Source organism: Rhizopus microsporus (assembly GCF_002708625.1).
Source record: "Rhizopus microsporus ATCC 52813 unplaced genomic scaffold scaffold_23, whole genome shotgun sequence".
Lineage (NCBI taxonomy): Eukaryota > Fungi > Mucoromycota > Mucoromycetes > Mucorales > Rhizopodaceae > Rhizopus > Rhizopus microsporus.
Window position 1 is genome coordinate 93,150 of NW_019671938.1, and position 17,714 is coordinate 110,863.

A 17,714-nucleotide genomic window follows, 5' to 3' on the forward strand; every position below is an offset into this window, starting at 1 on the left:
CCTGTTCAATAGATATCAACTGTCTACCATCCGTACGTAATTCATTAATACGATCTGTATTATTTCTTAAATCCGCTTTTGTTCCAACTAGTAATCTGGGTACACCATATAAAAAATGATCCATTTCAGGAATCCACTATAGTAAAGTTAATACTATTCTCTTTTTTTTTCATTATGTACGTCTTTACTCTATCCTTGACATTTTCAAATGACTGTAACTGATCAATGGCAAAACAAGCCAAGATGACATCCGTTTCAGGATAACAAAGAGGTCGAAGTCTATCATACTCTTCTTGACCTGCTGTATCCCATAATGATAATTCGATCGATTTACCATTTTCAAGTGGAATAACGGCTATATAAGTTTCAAACACGGTAGGTACATAATCCTATATATAAAAGTCAACATCACACACACAGAAATCAAAGTATCTCTTACTTCAGGAAATGCATTATGCTGGAATACGTGTAATAAGCTCGTCTTTCCACAATAACCATCACCCACTACAACCAACTTTTTACGACTAAGCTATAAAATAGGAATGTTGGTCTTGGTTGTTTTTTTTTGTGTAGTGTTTATTGTTATTATTACCTTTGGCATTTTTATAACAAAGAAATGAAAAAGTAAAAAAGAGGAGAAAAAATGGGGAAAAAGGTACCAGGTCAAATGATTTTTCTCAATTTATCCTGTCTCTCTTTCTCTTTGTCTCTCTGTCTCTCTATCTTTGCGTGTCACATGTATTGTACCACTCTATGGTAGTAATAGTGAGATATTACATCATGCGATTTAAGGGTCAAAGACAGCCCGTTTTCGCTATTGAAAGTCAGAATGACATATTCCATCATTTTCCTTTTCCTTTTCATTATCTCTCTTTTTCTTTTTCTTTTATGTTTTTCGAGTCTACATTTGTGCCTTCACCTCCATTATCCGATACTCAGGCTGGTAAAAAAAAGACAATTATAGGAAAAAAAAGCTTGGCTTATGTATATATGTATAGATAATCTGTCAGCTGATGAAGAGGGTCATTCTCAAATAGACGTAGATCATCATTCTGATAAACCAGTAGACCACGTCATCTTTGTGATTCATGTAAGTTATATCATCAATATAGTCTGCTAAACTAAAAATCAACAATAGGGCATTGGACAAGTAAGTCAATTTATATAAATATTTAAAATATGTTTTTTAAAATCAAAAATAGCAAACAGAGCAATACGGTCAATTCTATGAACACAGTAAGAAAATCGAAAGTGATCTATGACGTACAAGAAGCTAACGTATGTATATAGTTGAGGACTTACAAGAGACAACGAGACAAGTACTACAATACAAAATACCCAGTCATGATGTCCGCATTGAGCTGATACCTATTGAATGGCACAGACATATCCATGAACAAGTAGACCCCATTATGAACAAGATCACCCTAAAGTCTATACCCACTATCCGATTGATAGAGAATGAATACTTGGCTGATGTCCTCTACTACTTTTCAAAAGATCGAGGACAAAAGATCATTGATAACGTCACTCATCTCTTTAATACTTCATATCAACATTTCATCGAAAAGCATCCCAATTTTAATGGCAAAATCATCATCTTGGGTTACTCCTTGGGAGGAATTATCACTTGGGATATTCTGTCACATCAGCGAGACAACTTGACTGAACAAGAGCAAGACATGTATAACAAGTTGGATGTCAAATTCTCCAAATTAAACTTTAAGCCTGATTATTTCTTTGGCCTTGGCTCTCCTCTAGGTGCTGTCCTCACATTCCGCGGTCAGAATCCGACATTATATCATCCTGAGCATGATATTCAATTTGAAAATATTTTTCATCCATTTGATCCATTGGTAAAGTTTTGCAACATGCATTGAACTCAATGTCTAACTTTTTCTAGGGTTATCGATTTGAGCCTTTACTTAATGATTACTTTACTGATAAGCCTGCAGTACTCATCGACCGATCCATACCCATCGGCCCTTCCTTCTCATTCCCTTCTTTTCCCATCTCTGCGTCCCTATTTTCCTTCTTTTCATGGAAACAAGAGGATAAGGTAGCTGGAGCCTTGTATGAAGCTACATCAGATGCTGCTAAAGACCAAGAGGTGCAACAACGAGATGTACAAGAGCAGATCCCTCCAACAAACGGATTCATTTCTTCTCTATTACAGTACTTTTCAAAGGGCACAAAAAAGGAGGGAGATAAGCCAGAGGAAAAGTGCTGGGAGGAACTGGATACGCGAGAGCAGCTGTTGGCATTACGTGAAGATCTCGATAGGACCTTGACGTCAGCTGACGAGTTATTGTTAGTACAGAACAATGGCAGCAATTTACCAAGGCCAATGATACAGCCACGATCAAAGACGTATAGTCTACCCTATACTGATGATCAGAAACCCGAAGGCACAGAGACAAAGAGAGTGCAACTAAGAAAGACGATGACGGATCAACACTCTCCGGGCAATTGTCATCATCTCGTCGAAGTATTAGGTATTGATGGTTTACCTCGTCTGGAAAGAACGAAGAGTTATGTTGATCATGTTCATGAGGAAGAGGATAAGGATGAAGAGAAGGAAGGTCATACAGACGAGCAGACCACTGATAAAGAGTCCACGGCAAGTACAAAGGGTGGCGGAGATGATATCTGGTCCGATCTGAATGCAGAATTGCATAAACCAGGGCCAGCTATCACTGAGCCTGGTGAATCCAAAGCGGATGTTGCCCAAGACTCCACTGTGCCCAATGCAAATGCCAAGGATAATGACAAGATAACGGATGTAGAAGAGGAAGAGCAAAATGAAAAGAGTAAGTTACCGGGAGGACGAAGGATCGACTATGTGCTGCAGCCAGAAAGCATGATGGCCATGCTTGCTAATGAATACTTGATCGGGTTGAGAGCTCACTTTTCATATTGGACAAATAAGGATTTCATTTGGCACATGTTGCGACGCATTGAAAATCTGGATGATAAAACGCCAAGTGCTAGTACTAGCAGCAGTACACCCTCGAACACTTCTAACTCATCAAAGGAATAACTGTAAATATATGTGAATATGATTATTATAAATACATTGCTACGTCATTGCTCTTTTACTGTCTTTATGCATACACTGCATGCCTTTTAATGATTTTCTAATTGTAGTAAACATCATGCTTATGCGCCGGGATATTTATTGGTACTAATTACAGAATAACAAAAAAAAGGGGGAATATTACATTATATGGTATACATTTAACATGCACAGCTACTACGCTGAGCTTGCTTATCAAGTTCAATCTGTCTTGCTCTTGACGGTTTTCTTAAAGATACGTTTCTGGCTATATAAATATACAAGGGCTTAGAAAAAAGGGGCAGATTACTACTGCGATTTAATTAAATATACCTATTTCTTTAAACACATGATCCACATTCGTTCCTAAGCACGCGCTTGTTTCTATATATAACAGACTATTTTCCTTTATGTACTCTTGCACTTCTTCAGTTGACACTTGTCTCTGGGTTTCCAAATCAATTTTATTTCCGACCAAAGCAACCATTACATCCGAGGGCAACTCGTCGATCCATCTCTTGGCTCCTATAAACGAATTCTAAAATAAACTTTTTGTCAGCAGTCCCTTTCTTGTGGTGTAGTCTGATGATCACACTTACATAATTTGTCACATCAAAGACGACTAAGGCAGCTGCGGCATTTCGATAGTACATGGGTGCTAATGAACGAAATCTTTCTTGTCCTGCGGTATCCCAGATATCAAACTTGACGGTTCTATCCTCTGTTGAACATATCTTTGCTAAAAAGGCGGCTACACACAGGTGTTATATAAAAGCAGTCAAAAGCGAGAGGTCTTACCTCCAATGGTTGCCTCCCTCCCTTCTACAAATGTATCTGTAGCGTATTTTGTGATAATGCTTGATTTCCCAACAGCTGAGTCACCTATGGATGTTGTCACGATTTCAGCGCTATAAAAATAAAGGGGCTTTGTTACCTAATAGTACCAATTTGACAGAGGCGATTTGATTCATCATTTCTGTAGAACGATTCATACTATAAAAGTAGGGTTAATATTATGTCTTTTCGATCTCTTTTTATTTTATTTTTTTTTTACTTTTTTTAAATAGATTGCTTGGAGAAAGTGAGAAGAAAAGATAAAAAAGAAAGAGCGCAAAAAGTTTCCTTTTATACCATTGTATTGCATATTTGTTGGTAGCACACATATATACACACACTTTATTGAAACAAAAAGACAAGTGGCGTGAAATACCCTGAGGCTGTTTTCGGTCAAGACGTCTATAATAAGGTCAAAGGGACTTATCGGTTAATGCAAGGTTATATTTGATATCAACTCAAATGATACAATGTTATTTATTTTATTTGATCTTGCGTATCACTTTCAATTATCTTTTATGCAGACAGATTTATCATTGACGTGTGGAGGGGAAAAATCAGGAAAACAAACAGACGCCCAATGGGATAAAACCGCACCATGGGAGGGCGTAAGGTGATGGATGGTGATCGATGTATGTCACAGGTTGGCATCATAACATAAAGGGCGTAGCAACATGAACCTTTTTTTAGATGTCATTGTTTTTCTCTGTGTGACCAGTGGCAAAGCCCTTTCTTGGAAGTCGTGACATTCGACATAGCTAAAAAACACGGAAAGATAAAAAAGAAATTCTTCCCCAATAAAATAATATCGAGCTTATTACGAAGATAAAAACAAAATCAAATTACTCCATAAGCAATAACCACAATAGCATATATTTGAAATATACACCTATGTTTTCTTGACAGAGAAGAAGTTCAAGCTACAAAGATGTCAACATGATACTCGACAACATTAATTACAGTAAATAAACAAACAAAAAGTAAACTTTATTCATTCTGTTTATTAAAGAAAGCAAAACAAAAAAGAAAGCCTTATTCTTACAAGTGGCTATACTATTTTTTTAAAGTCATTTAACAGCACATAAACGGGCTGTAAGTGCTTTTTTGGGCAATGATAGATGGGGTAAGATAAAATGAACAGACTGTCTCTATGTATCTTGCACTCTAACATATACACAAGCAAACGAGATATACGTCAAACATCTTTATAGAGAGGGTTACTTGTAATAGTGGATACATTGAATAGGTAAATACAAATCAACTGAAATGTTACTCTTCATAAAGAGTCTATTAAAAATACTATCTTCTGCCACGCCCTAGAAAAACTTCGTTCTGTTTTATCCATTTAAAGTTGCAAAGGATGATAAGGATCGATAGCTAACGTTCAAGCTTTTTTTTTTTTTTGCTTTATTTCGGATGAAGAAATAGGATGACTGTTTGATCATTAACTGCTTCACGCAAAATGACAGAAAAGTGTCTATAATTCATTATGTTCTTCAACAATTCTTTCAATAACATCATTGAACCCACGGATTCTTCCACATTCCTTTTTCAAATTGGCAGATTTTGACGTGTCCCATTGTTCTGCAGCAATCATGGTACGAGCATATCGAAGACAGGTTTCTTCTCTATAATAATCATATAGCTTTTTGTTGTATGTACGCTATAGATAAAAAAAATTAGCTTGGCTCCACAACATATATATAAAAACATACCTCTTTAGCTCTCGTGTCTTCTGGGTAATGATGAGTTTGATGAATCAAGAAATCGTCAGGAAGCACCCAATAGTCAATACCAGCCAAAAAGATTTCAAACAGGCATGCAGCCTTATTAGCACCATATCCGACAAATCTCTCATCACACCAAGGTGTGCCTTCTTTCTTGAAGATGACATAAGGTTCGTACGAGTAGTTATACTCTGTTACTTTATAAGGTTTTGTTTGCTTGTACCATTTTTCGTAATTTGTTGACCCATGACCACGCTTCCAGCTTAGATGGAACATGTCCAATTTTTTCGTTTGAACTTCCTTCAGAAGATCCTGTTTATTGGTTGGAAACTTGTTCCAGTCTTCACCGTCAGCCTCTTCAATGTATTCGAAGGCAGGAACGACGATAGCAGCCTTTCCAGCCCTTAGCAACTCCATAAGCTCTGGTTGTTTTGCAAGTGACTTTCTAAAATCCGTACAGAGGTAAAAGTCAACGTCAAGCATCATGATGTAATCAGTTCGAGCAAAAAACTTGGCAACATTTCTCCACATGTTGAACTGACGGTCAAAGTTATCAATGACAAGATGCAAATCAACATAACGACCCATATCTGGGTTATCGGCAAAAAGTTGGTGAAGGTCTTCAATAATTTTTTCTTTTGTATGGTCATCGTTGACGTGAATGGCAACAGAAATAGGGCCTTTGTAATGTGATGCAAGTCGACTGAGTACCTTGAAACGATTGTAGGTCACTAAGGTTGCCATAGTAATTTCCTCATTATCAAATTTTTCAGTTGCTTTAAAATAATATGGTATCACTTTTGAAGGGCCCATCGCTTCGGCAAAGACTTTGCTTAATACAATGTCCTCTGATGTAGATTCTCCTGTTTTCATCTTGTCATTTTAAAAGAGACAGTTACAATATGTGTTATTTACCTTCGCTATTTGTCCAGTTGACAATGTGATTCCCCATGTATCGTTGCTGCAGACTAGCTACTCCATTTTGTACCACGAGATCTTTTTCGGATGAGCCACCTCTAAATCCCAATAGGTATATTGAAGTGTATAGAACTGAACATACTATATAAACCACAATCAAGTGGTTGGCAGCCTTCGGTAATGCCATTTTTTTTAAAAAGAGTGTATAATTATATATATATATATAAAATGCCTTTTTTCTTTTTTGTTTTTCGGCAAAAAAGATAAGCAACAAGAAGAAAAGCGGAAAAGGCCTAATATTGCAGATCAATTATATACTGGTCGGAGATAGAACAAGTAGTCAACCTAATTTACTGATTGGCCTGGACGAGTGCCGATAGTTTATTGCAATATAGTCACTGTTTACAGTCTAGAACTCTTTTATATGGAAAGAATATGATCATACAGCAATGTTGTCAAGAAATCGTCATATTGGTCACCTGTTATATTTGTAGCGAATGCCATCTTGGCGAGTTCATACTTTGTTGAAGAGTACTTGGGACCCAGCCTCTGTCTGATTGCTTGCACTTCTTCATCAAGTATTTTAAGACAATACTCCCCGGTGATTTGATGTCCTTCTGCCGTCTTGCACTTATGCCTTGCCCACTGCCATAGCTGAGAACGTGATATTTCTGCTGTTGCAGCATCTTCCATCAAATGATGTATAGGCACACAGCCTACCCCTCTGAGCCATGACTCCATATAATCAAGTCCAACCTGAATATTATCGCGTAAACCCTTTTCGGTAATGCGGCCCTCGAAGGAGACATTCAACAAGTCCTTTTGTGTGATTCTTTCCGGTTGTCGACGAACATCAATTTGATGGGGTCCAGGCATATGTTCATTAAACACCTCAAGAGCAATAGGGATAAGGCCAGGATGCGCAACCCAGGTGCCATCATGCCCAGCCTTGACTTCTCGCAGTTTATCCGTACGTACCTTTTGCATAGCTATTTCATGTGCCTCTGGATCATCCTTGATAGGTATCTGAGCGGCCATGCCTCCCATCGCATGAACACCGCGTCTGTGACAGGTTTGGATTAGCAGGCGTACGTAAGCATTCATAAAGGGGACTGTCATGGAAACTTCAAAACGATCCGGAAGAACAAATTCAGGGTGATGACGAAATGTCTTGATAAATGAGAAAATATAGTCCCATCGACCACAATTTAAGCCAGAGGAGTGCTCACGAAGTTCATAGATAATTTCTTCCATTTCAAAAGCTGCCAGAATCGTCTCGATTAAAACAGTAGCGCGAATGGTTCCTCTTGGGATAGAAAGCATATCTTGTGCCATATTAAATATGTCATTCCACAGTCTAAGATCTAAAAGTTAGCGTCTTGATATATAATAGAACGATAGCTTTGCATACCTAGCTTCCAGATGAGATTCCATCTTGGGCAAATAAAAGTAGGGGCCATGACCTCGCTTGATTTGTTCCTTTGCATTATGAAAGAAGAAGAGACCAAAATCAAAAATAGATGCAGAGATAGGCTCACCGTCTACTAAGACATGCTTTTCTTCCATGTGCCAACCTCGTGGCCTACATAATGTGAGTTTTGAGAAAGATTATGTCTTTTTTTTTTTTACCTAACAAGAAGTACTGCAGTACGGTCCTTGAGCTTATACTGTTTTCCTGCGGGGTTCGTAAAGGCGATGGTACGTCTAACTGCGTCATAAAGGTTTATCTGCCCGTTTATACAATTTTCCCAGGTAGGAGAATTTGAATCTGAATACTAAGTATCGATACATATATACACCAAACAAAACGAACTTACCTTCGAAATCTGCCATAAATGTCTTTGCGTCTGAATTTAGTGCATTAATGATCATCTTTCGGTCCACAGGCCCTGTGATTTCTATACGACGATCCTCAAGACCTGGTCCAGGAGATGCAGCGCGCCAGTTTGGGTCATTTCGAACGTGCTCTGTCTCTGGTAAAAAGTCTGGAAGTTTGCCTTGATCAATTTCTTTCTGACGCATGACTCTTCTCTGAAGCAAAAGCTTGCGAGTCGGGTTAAATTCACGGTGCAAGGTGCTAATGAATTGGAGTGCTTCAGGTGAAAGGATCCTGTTTTGTTCATCTGTAGTCGATGCCAAGATAGAGACACCATATAAGTTTGAATCTGTAGATAAGAGCATTTCTTTTTGTTGTCAAAGCCAAGAAAAACGAAGAAGAAAGGTAAGCAATTAAGTAATGAATAAACTAAACCGCTGTATTTATACTTTGATTTCCTCAAATGGGAAGTTTATCTTCCCACCTGAATAGCATGAAATCACCCCTAATCCTTTCGCTTTTTTTTTATCTTATCTCTCTGTTTATTACACAAGGGTTTTGCAAAGTACAACTAGACAGTGTACCCCCTTCGATCAAGACATGTTCATTTTCAAATAAAAGTTCAACGAAGGGTTCAAGGAAAGAGAAGAATAAAGGATACCGAAATCATCCATAACGTATATCCGTTCGTATTGATTGGCAAAGACACCGTGAGAATCTTTTTGAAAGGTATAAAAAGTCAACGCATGACTGCCTTCATTATACCTCGAGGCACATGTTACCCTTATCTGACTTTTTAGTTCATACAGTGATTGTGGGTCGTGCCTACCACAATTGCCGTTGCCTCCACTCCGACCTCCAATATAGTTATAAGCTTTCTAGCTACGCTTTATTCTCAGTAATATAAAAATAAGAAAGATAAAAAGAAGTCTTTTTTTTAATTTTATGTTGTCAGTTTTGATCAACAAAGAACCAAGATCAATCACTTGTATTTATATTAATGGATATCCCACTAGACAGCCTTAGGTTAGGAAGCGCTCGTAGTATTGGCTTATTTTTGAGTGCATCAAGTGTTTGCTTTCTATATTGATAATGCTTAGGCTGATATAAATTGATTGCCGGCATAGGCAGAAAAGCTATCAACTTCTTCACGAGTCATCACGACATTATCTCTGTCATAGATCAGAATCGCTTACCTCTACTGGGTAAGGCGTCAATTTATATTATACACGTAATGTTTCTACGTGGTTGTACTCTGAAGACGTGGTTAACGATACCATTACCTCTGTGTTGAAGTGGAAGGTTTACCTTTACTAAGATACATGAATGGCTTTAGTTTTCCCAGTTGATAGAAACCAGCTTATAACCCAAGCTACCTTTTTTTTTAATAAGAAAATGAAAATGAAATATCTAATAACATGTTTTTCAACCAATATACATCTTTGTTTTCATACGGATCGATTATTTGGTTATTCAAATATAGGAAAATGTCCTCGATATTTGTGGTCTTTGGATTTTCGTCCAGGAAACTTGCCATATTAACTGGAAATTCAACATGATTGGGATATTGCGAGCTTTTGTATTTCTTGTAGTTCTTCTTCTGAAAAGGGATCAATCCAGTGGTGATCGTTAAGATCAAAAATCAACAAACACTGTTGTGTTCAGCTTTATTATTGTAAAAAGGCAAACAAGTCGACAATATACGAATTATATTCTTTATGAAAAAGAGCGTGTGTTTTATAGGGGGAGAGAATCTATGGCTGCTATTTATATGCGGTCAATGCCATATATCATGGTTATCTAGTGATAAGCCTAGAGAGAATGTCCCAAGCATTCACAACATCTTTAGAAGCACCAATACTTATTTTTAACTGAGACATTTTTTTTCTTTTACCCTTGCGTCCGGAAGAGAGTTTTTTTTTTTTTTTTTTTTTTTTTTTTTGCATTAACCTCCTAAAGTATTAACCTAATCTGGGCGGACATTTTATATTTTATCGTTTGGGAAGTCATTAAGGCTATGCTTCATAAAAAAAAAGTGCACCAGGGTCATGTCTTTTCTTCTTTTTTACTATACAGTTACATCAAAGCCTTTAAAAGAGTTTTCCAACAAGAACTTCTTTTTGTGAAAGGAAGAAAGGAAGCGCTTGATGCACTGACATTGGGTGTGACAAGCCGTCAATGAAAAGTTGGGGTAATACGTTAAAAAAAAAGCGTGGGTAACAAAAGATAATGGGACGTCAAAAGGTATATGACTAGCATATTATTTTTCTAAAATCTTGACGTTTTCCTGAATTCTTTGGCAAGGGACTCAAGAGCCACTCTTCAGTAACACATTTGTAGACGTGGGGATTGGTCAATAGTCGTATCCATATTTACAGTTTTTTTTTACTTCACTTTTTGAACAGCATAGTTTGTGTATCTTATATTTCAAATACAAAAACAGCTTTTTGAGTATCAACAGCAGCGTTTTGCTACAATTAATTATATATTACTCCTAATTTTAGGTTACATGATGAACTGTAATAAAATATCAGCAATATTAGGAAGTGATCCAGACCCACTGCTCACGTTAATACATCATGTAAAAAGAAAAAAGGTTCAATTGATAGACGCGACGTTTGTTGCATGAATTGTCCAAAGAGATCAAAACCGAAGTTAAGCAAGTTGAGTTGCATTGACAATGAAAATATGCGTGTTCTGTCATGATATTCAATACCCTTTTTGAGATGACGCCAACGGACGGATGCATACGAGCTGTGCATGTGTTCTGACCAATCTGAGTTATTCACACTTTATGATCAGTAAGCAGCGCGATGGTAGTTTGGATTGACGAATTTAAGCTACACATTTCAGTTAATGCCCTTCAAACAAGCACGTTAAAAAGAAAATACTATTCCCTTATCATAACAATTGCTTTTAATTACTTTTGGGTATACTAGCTACAAATGCCTATAAACACTTGACGATTTCAAAGGTGCCATGCCCTTCTAGTTCCCGTTACAGTGCATTTCTTGGAGCAATTGCTTATACTTGATAAAAAGCAATCTATTCATAATGCAAAATAGTATTGCCTAGTTTAGGTATTCCGTCATGATAAAGAAACAATATCAATAAAGGAGTGGGTTCCCATTGACTTGCGCATTGTTTTTGGGACAAAGAAAAGCTATTCAAGGGGAGGGGGAGAATGAAAGAGGAGGAAGCACTACAGGTTCACGTGGACATACTATAAAAGGGTCCGGATGAACTCTATGCTGACCTTAACACATAATTTCGACCAAGGAGACAAAGCAGATGGCGTCTTTTACAGATCAGCGCATTAATACTCAAAAGGGTTAACACATCTTGCACAGTAACAGTCAACCAGTCGCTCCTTTTTGATAAGGAATACTTTGTTATACAGACTCCCTGTTATGGGATGAATCACTGACCTAGCTTTTGTTCACATATACCTTGAGCTGATTGTATTCTCTCCTTGGATATATTGAAAAGGTAAAAAGCTTACCCATCTTTGCGTGCTGAATGAGATATGAGTTTTGATTGGGCCACCAAAGTTCTCTACCTATTACAAGCAACTATTGTGATTGGAGCTAAAGTTATCTTTTTTTTTTTAATATGAAGGATATTCCTGCCATTACAGATAACAGTGCTTCAAAAAAGGATTTTTATGAGATTCTCTTGACTCAAGTTGAGAGTATCTGTGAAGGACAGACATTTTGGGTATGCTTTAATAGGGTCTTTATTACGTCAATACTTACCCCTCCTTGTTTTTATTATTAAAGGTCACCAACTTATCTAATGTGTCTAGTATAATCTATCATGGTTTAATGTCACTTTCACACTTTCAAAACAAGCCCATTAACTGGTGTGGTTTCTATCTTACCGATCCCAAGAATGATCAACAGTTGATCCTCGGTCCATTTCAAGGAAAGGTAAAAATATATATATAAATCTATATATATACATGTTGATCCTTATATATGTGTGCGCGCGCAAACCGATGAATAGGTTGCCTGCACCTTGATTCCCTTCGGTAAAGGAGTATGTGGAACTGCAGCCAAGACAAGAGAAACGCAAGTGGTGAAAGACGTCCATCAATTTGCAGGACATATCGCATGCGACTCTGCTTCAAACTCGGAAATTGTTGTACCTTTGGTCAAAGATAACGTAAGAGTATGACATGATTTAAAGATGCAGTGATGGTTAATGTTGTAAATGCAGCGGGTCTTAGGAGTATTGGATATTGATTGTGAAAAAACTGAGGGATTTGATGAAGAGGATAAGAAGGGTTTGGAAGCCATTGTAGAAGCAATCATCAAAAGCTGTGAGTGGCCAGAAACCTCAGTCTGAGGACCCTTTCCTCCTTTGAATAAATAAAAAGAAAAGAAGGGGAGGGGGATTTGGGTAAACAAAAAGGATAAAGCATGAAATAACCTCCCCCCTCCTTTTTTTTATATATAATTTTAATAAGATAACTTTATTAGTCTCCTAGTTTACTATCCACACTTTATTTCCTGATTTGATCCTTTTCTATTCCTTTATTTAAAACAAATCCAAGGAAAAAAAATAAAATAAAAAAGAGTGTCTTATATAAATACTCTTTTTTCTTCTTCTTTTCCTCTCCTTTCAAAACATGTTGCCTGTTATCTTTCGGACATCTTCTATGGAAACATACCCAATACCATATTATGCCCCAGAAAAAAAAGATCAAGAGGTACATCATTGAAACCTTTATCTGTTTCCTAAACTAATAATTTGTAGTATAAAAGATGTTCAATGACACCTTCATTATATTCAGCAGAGGAATCAGAGGAGGAGTCTATTGCGACAGATGATGGTAGTAAAGAGGATGATTTCATAGGATTCTCAGTATTGAAAGCAGGAGTATTACAGACTACGGATCAACCTGCACACTCCACTTGTAAAATTACAGTTTATAGCCCACAGTTAAATCAAGACGTTTGGGAGCCCCTTTCTTCTTCTCTTTCTTCTCAATATACCCCAGTCCCTTTTCCAGATTACGTCAAGCCCATGGAGCCACTGTCGCCACAATCTAGCTCTCGTCTGTTGAATGCATTTCAAAAACTGTATCAAACACCTTTTCGACAACCAGCCGTCGCGCCTTTGGATTCAGTAAAGCCTGTAGCGACGAGAAGTGTATCTCTGACAGAAAGGATAAAGAACAAATTTCAAAGCAAAAAGAAACCATCCGTGACGCGTTCAGGTTCATTTTCTTCCGTGGTACCTAAAAGATGGCCAAAGAAAGAAACATCACTCGAGATAAAGTGGTCCATTTCGTCTCATCGCATGTATAAAAAGCAAACAATGGAAAAGAATAGGCAAGCACCCGTTGAGTGTAATACAAAGAAAAAAACAGTTCGATTTACCAAGTTGGTGTCGATACAAGAAACATTTTCAAAAGTAGACTATGATCGTGGATCAGACCCTGATGCTGTTTGCATGAAACTGACTCCTTTGATGGCTCAAATCATTAAGGAAGAATTAAATGCATACAAGATGCATGAAATGCAGGTGCATGAGCAGAGTAAAGCTCATACTCATTTTTTCATCTAATTTATCGTTTTAGTATTGTAGATTTATAATATATATATAAAGAGAGAAACATACATTTTTTTATTTTTTTAAAAAAAAAGACACAGATTTTGGGTTTCTTTTATTAGAAAAAAGGAGAAAAAGAGAGAAGAGGGGGTTTATATGTACCATAAATATTTGTTTATCTACATTATTTTGAGAAAAATGAAAGGTAGGAGATGAGGGTTCTTTTTTGTCTACAGAAGGAAATAAAAAAGAGTGAACATATATATGTAATAGGGCATATGTAAAATATATCACACACAAAAAGAGTTTTTTAGAAAAGAGATGTACATAAGAAAGAGTCAGAGTATAGAAAGTTCACACAAACATGAAGTTAAGCTGAAACCAAGAGTATGTCAGGAGGCTTCTTTTCTTGAGACAAGTAGACTGATTGCTTCACAAACCGACTGATCACTGTTTGTGCACAAGAGTAATGCATTGCTGCTGTTGACGTATTGAGTTGTTGTTGTTGTTGCACATGATGTTTCAAGAGTAGCAAATATGGGTCAAGTGCTAATATGGCTGATTCCTTGTTGTTATTGTTATTATTATAGCTGCTCGTGTTTTGAACTCTTTCTTCGATGATAACCATAGGTTCTACCATTGGCTCATCCTTGGCAACCACTGGCTCATCCTTGACAACCATGGGTTCCATATTAGGTAATTCATGTTGGATAACTTTCTTCTTTTGGGGTGGTAACAGGATGTCAAGCATGCTTTGGTCATGACAGCAGTCAATCACACTTTTTTGTTTTGCATTCAAACAATCCACAGATGCACCCAAGTCAAGCAGAGCCTTGACCACACGAGGTCTGTTCAGAAAGACAGCCAAGTGAAGAGAGGTATTACCTTGACCCCAGACATGTTGAACAAATGATTTCATCTCTTCTGTAGACGCATGGAGTTTGAGCTGCGTCAGTAATGCCATCACAGTCGATTCGGAACTTTCCAAGAGAGCGAGCTGTAATGCATTCAGATCCGTCAAGCGTTTACCAAGCAAAGGAAATGCCTCGGCAGCCAATTGAGGGTTTGCAAATCTGACCAGCGTATGTCGTTGAGAAGCAGGTAATAATGAGCCATCATTCGAAACACGAGAAGTGAGGGCAACACGTACGATGTGTTCAAGACGAGGATCTTTGAAGAATGCCAAAAGCTCCTTCCGGTCATTTTGCTTGATCAAGTTTTGAAGTGTACGCCAGAGTCTTGCTGGTGAGCAACAAGTAGTTGAGTTACAGCCTTTATGTGGCGATGCTGGTATGGGTGATGACGACGGCGGCGGCGGTTGGCCCGTATCAAGCTTCATTTCCCTTTTTTTTTGAATTGAATTAGAAATGATTACACTTTTTTATATTAAAAAGAGAATATAAATGAAGACTTTAAATTTAAAAAAGAAAAGAAAAGAGAAACTATAGAAACGATGGACCTATTTATATATTTGTTGAGAATAAAGTTTCATAAAACAAATGTGGTCTCTTTCTTAACTGCTGACCTCTATTTCCCATTTGATCTACATCTCCCTCTTTTTCTTTTGTTTGTGAATAGTCTACAACCAATCATATTCAATGGCCAGTTTAGAATCTCAGAAGCATAGCTCTTTGTCTCTAATTCCCTCTCTCCTTTTTTTTTGTGTTGTGTGTTTGTTGTTGTTTATGTTGTGTTCCCAGTCCGTTTCTGCATTATTGACTCCCTCCTTCTTTTTTTTGACAAAAGCTGTCACCGGTCAAAATGATTGACTTTTAGGTAAATATCCCGACCATCATGTGGCTTTTCTCTTTATTGTTTATTTGTTTATAGAATTCGATACAAGAGAATAATGCTATTCTTTTATTAGCCAAGCCTGGGTTGTCTACAATGTTGAAAAGAAGTACAGCATTCGGTAATTGATAAAAAACCAATTGGATCTGAGATTAAAAAGTGCCTCTAATTAAGAATATAGGAAAAAAAAATAAAGTTAAAGGGTAATAGAAAAGTAAGATGTATGTTGATTGGAGTACATTACAAAGCTATTTAGTGCTTTTAGTCAGAATTCTCTTTTGATCCATGTACGCATAAATGGTGACAAATACTTCGGAGTCTATTAACTACACGCACTAGAAGCATTATAACTGACATGTAAGGAGTGGACTTTTACATGCCTTACTTTATCTATTGGAGGGTGTCAATATACGGCAGAGAGGTATGCTTAAGATAAAAGATATGCAGTGAATGTCTAGACTCTAAAGAAGATCATTAACAATTCATTCGGTTTGCTATCTACAATCTGCAACGCTAATGTCGATCAACAAAGTTGGCTTTGTAACAGGAGTTTATCTTAGCAAAGCAGGCAACTGTGAGTAAAAAGTCTAGCCTTGTCCGTATGAAAAGGATCTTTAAATCTGTATCAAGACTTTTCAAGAGAATATACTACCTATTGGCACGTACCACACAGGAAGTAGCAAGTCTACAAGATCCAAGACTTTACTTCCCACCAAGGCTAATGATATTATCAGATAACATGCAAATCGGAGCCCCAACAACTGAACTTTAGAGAACCTTACTATACATTAGAAGGTTAACACGAGGGAGGTGCTTCTGCCGTCAAGGCTGTGTTCGGAAATGTTACCGAAAACGTAACCACATGTTTGGTAACATTGCTAAGACCGGCTCTGCTATTGCTATTCATATATCGCCCTTAGAGCTTTTAATAAACAACATTTTTCAAAACATTTGAAGATAAAGAAATAAAAATGGCTACAGCAAGAGCCCGGAACAAAAAGATTATGCAGTGATAAGAACCTAAACTGTTATCTTTACTTATTCTTTATTTTTTTTTTCATCCAGGACGGAGCCCTTGAATATAATCGTGATAAGTACAGATTACTAAAAAAATAAAAAAAAACTAGCTTGTGTGTCAAATAGAGAAGCATGTTATTACTCAGTTTTATATGCACTGACGGCCTTATATGCACCTGCATCTATATGAGATCCTCTCATTTCTATCAGAATACACTATCACTGCATTTTTGTTTTTCTAAAGCTGGCATTCTCTTGGACTCACGGGTTGATCAATTATATGCCCCAAATGAAATGAATCAGCTGCAACATGAAACACGAATGACAACCACACGTCTCTACATGGTTTTATTGAATTAGCCATGTTACTCATCATTCTTTTGCCCTTCATTTTATCCGTCTGATATTAGAATGAAACTAGCTCAATTGGATTATATCTGCTCTTTTGTTATTCCCCTGACTTTCAAATTTTAGTCTAGACAAAATAAATAAAACATCTTTGGGCAAAATCATTTGGATGATATGCAGTTCCAGGTCCGTGGCATCTTCATGAGTCGGTCAGTGGTTACATCTTCTAATTATAAGGGACATTACAAAAATGTAAAAGGATGTAACAATATCTGACTTTATAAATATTGAGGTATGATCGAATATTTGCCACACTAAACTATATATAAAGTTGAGAGAAAACATTGACTTGGTCCAAGGAAACAAGTTAATGTTTGATGACCAACTAGCAATACGGTTAAACAGTCTTTTATTAAAGCCAGCTGGCATGCAGTATTTTTTATACTGAAATTGCCCGGGCTAGTTCAACAAAGTAGGAATGTATAATGTAGTGGAGGGGGAAAGCACACAATCTAATGGGAGTGAAGGGAAATAAACTAATCATTATAATTGGTAGGTCAAGGATTGGTGACGTTGGGATCCATGCTTATTTCAACTTGAGTGGGTACCGCAATCATTCATAACTTGCTTATTTCCAACAACCAACAACCAT

At 37.1% G+C, this 17,714-nt stretch overlaps 8 protein-coding genes across 8 annotated transcripts in view; 3 read left to right on the forward strand and 5 right to left on the reverse strand.

Annotated features, from left to right (window-relative positions):
• Positions 1-925, reverse strand: part of RHIMIDRAFT_286380 (small GTPase-binding protein) — a gene marked incomplete at both ends in the record, with an annotated part of 1,309 nt that extends 384 nt beyond the window's left edge. Inside the window, 4 exons of the mRNA XM_023613376.1 lie at positions 28-136; positions 189-389; positions 440-524; positions 906-925. Of these exons, the coding sequence (XP_023462216.1) occupies positions 28-136; positions 189-389; positions 440-524; positions 906-925 (415 nt within the window). The remainder of the gene's footprint in view (positions 1-27; positions 137-188; positions 390-439; positions 525-905) is intronic.
• On the forward strand, positions 889-3,040 carry RHIMIDRAFT_241525 (uncharacterized protein; the record flags this gene model as incomplete). Its single annotated transcript, XM_023609601.1, has 6 exons — positions 889-943; positions 999-1,090; positions 1,139-1,150; positions 1,203-1,236; positions 1,291-1,856; positions 1,904-3,040. 6 exons carry the CDS (start codon positions 889-891, stop codon positions 3,038-3,040), a joined length of 1,896 nt encoding a protein of 631 aa, XP_023462217.1.
• A 98-nt stretch (positions 3,041-3,138) lies between these two features.
• RHIMIDRAFT_73293 (uncharacterized protein) lies at positions 3,139-4,137 on the reverse strand. Its single transcript, XM_023615617.1, has 6 exons — positions 4,110-4,137; positions 3,990-4,048; positions 3,854-3,937; positions 3,655-3,806; positions 3,389-3,593; positions 3,139-3,323 (listed from the first exon to the last, which is right to left on the reverse strand). The coding sequence occupies exons 2-6, from the start codon at positions 4,045-4,047 to the stop codon at positions 3,238-3,240; spliced, it is 585 nt and encodes a 194-aa protein (XP_023462218.1). The 5' UTR covers position 4,048; positions 4,110-4,137; the 3' UTR covers positions 3,139-3,237.
• A 1,229-nt stretch (positions 4,138-5,366) lies between these two features.
• RHIMIDRAFT_207821 (glycosyltransferase family 49 protein) lies at positions 5,367-6,489 on the reverse strand (the record flags this gene model as incomplete). Its single annotated transcript, XM_023607011.1, has 2 exons — positions 5,367-5,552; positions 5,605-6,489. The coding sequence occupies 2 exons, from the start codon at positions 6,487-6,489 to the stop codon at positions 5,367-5,369; spliced, it is 1,071 nt and encodes a 356-aa protein (XP_023462219.1).
• A 337-nt stretch (positions 6,490-6,826) lies between these two features.
• On the reverse strand, positions 6,827-8,772 carry RHIMIDRAFT_73366 (malate synthase). Its single transcript, XM_023615618.1, has 4 exons — positions 8,352-8,772; positions 8,164-8,302; positions 7,946-8,116; positions 6,827-7,891 (listed from the first exon to the last, which is right to left on the reverse strand). The coding sequence occupies exons 1-4, from the start codon at positions 8,713-8,715 to the stop codon at positions 6,955-6,957; spliced, it is 1,611 nt and encodes a 536-aa protein (XP_023462220.1). The 5' UTR covers positions 8,716-8,772; the 3' UTR covers positions 6,827-6,954.
• Positions 8,773-11,962: 3,190 nt separating this feature from the next.
• RHIMIDRAFT_241528 (GAF domain-like protein) lies at positions 11,963-12,697 on the forward strand (the record flags this gene model as incomplete). Its single annotated transcript, XM_023609602.1, has 4 exons — positions 11,963-12,067; positions 12,130-12,279; positions 12,356-12,514; positions 12,569-12,697. The coding sequence occupies 4 exons, from the start codon at positions 11,963-11,965 to the stop codon at positions 12,695-12,697; spliced, it is 543 nt and encodes a 180-aa protein (XP_023462221.1).
• A 240-nt stretch (positions 12,698-12,937) lies between these two features.
• On the forward strand, positions 12,938-13,968 carry RHIMIDRAFT_73394 (uncharacterized protein). The gene is made up of 2 exons (XM_023615619.1): positions 12,938-13,061; positions 13,109-13,968. The coding sequence occupies exons 1-2, from the start codon at positions 12,981-12,983 to the stop codon at positions 13,919-13,921; spliced, it is 894 nt and encodes a 297-aa protein (XP_023462222.1). The 5' UTR covers positions 12,938-12,980; the 3' UTR covers positions 13,922-13,968.
• Positions 13,969-14,276: 308 nt separating this feature from the next.
• RHIMIDRAFT_241530 (uncharacterized protein) lies at positions 14,277-15,245 on the reverse strand (the record flags this gene model as incomplete). The annotated part of the gene is made up of 1 exon (XM_023609603.1): positions 14,277-15,245. One exon carries the CDS (start codon positions 15,243-15,245, stop codon positions 14,277-14,279), a length of 969 nt encoding a protein of 322 aa, XP_023462223.1.
• Positions 15,246-17,714: the final 2,469 nt, after the last annotated feature.

Excerpts from the sequence above, each read along its gene's own strand:
- RHIMIDRAFT_73293 (XM_023615617.1), bottom strand. The coding sequence starts at position 4,047 with ATGAATCGTTCTACAGAAATGATGAATCAAATCGCCTCTGTCAAATTG. Across the intron at positions 3,594-3,654 it reads TCTTTGATGTGACAAATTAT|AATTCGTTTATAGGAGCCAA; the intron begins GTAAGTGTGATC and ends AGTTTATTTTAG. Across the intron at positions 3,324-3,388 it reads TCATGTGTTTAAAGAAATAG|CCAGAAACGTATCTTTAAGA; the intron begins GTATATTTAATT and ends ATATTTATATAG.
- RHIMIDRAFT_73366 (XM_023615618.1), bottom strand. The coding sequence starts at position 8,715 with ATGCTCTTATCTACAGATTCAAACTTATATGGTGTCTCTATCTTGGCA. Across the intron at positions 8,303-8,351 it reads ATTTATGGCAGATTTCGAAG|ATTCAAATTCTCCTACCTGG; the intron begins GTAAGTTCGTTT and ends CTTAGTATTCAG. Across the intron at positions 7,892-7,945 it reads GAATCTCATCTGGAAGCTAG|ACTGTGGAATGACATATTTA; the intron begins GTATGCAAAGCT and ends TTTAGATCTTAG.
- RHIMIDRAFT_73394 (XM_023615619.1), top strand. The coding sequence starts at position 12,981 with ATGTTGCCTGTTATCTTTCGGACATCTTCTATGGAAACATACCCAATA. Across the intron at positions 13,062-13,108 it reads CAGAAAAAAAAGATCAAGAG|TATAAAAGATGTTCAATGAC; the intron begins GTACATCATTGA and ends AATAATTTGTAG.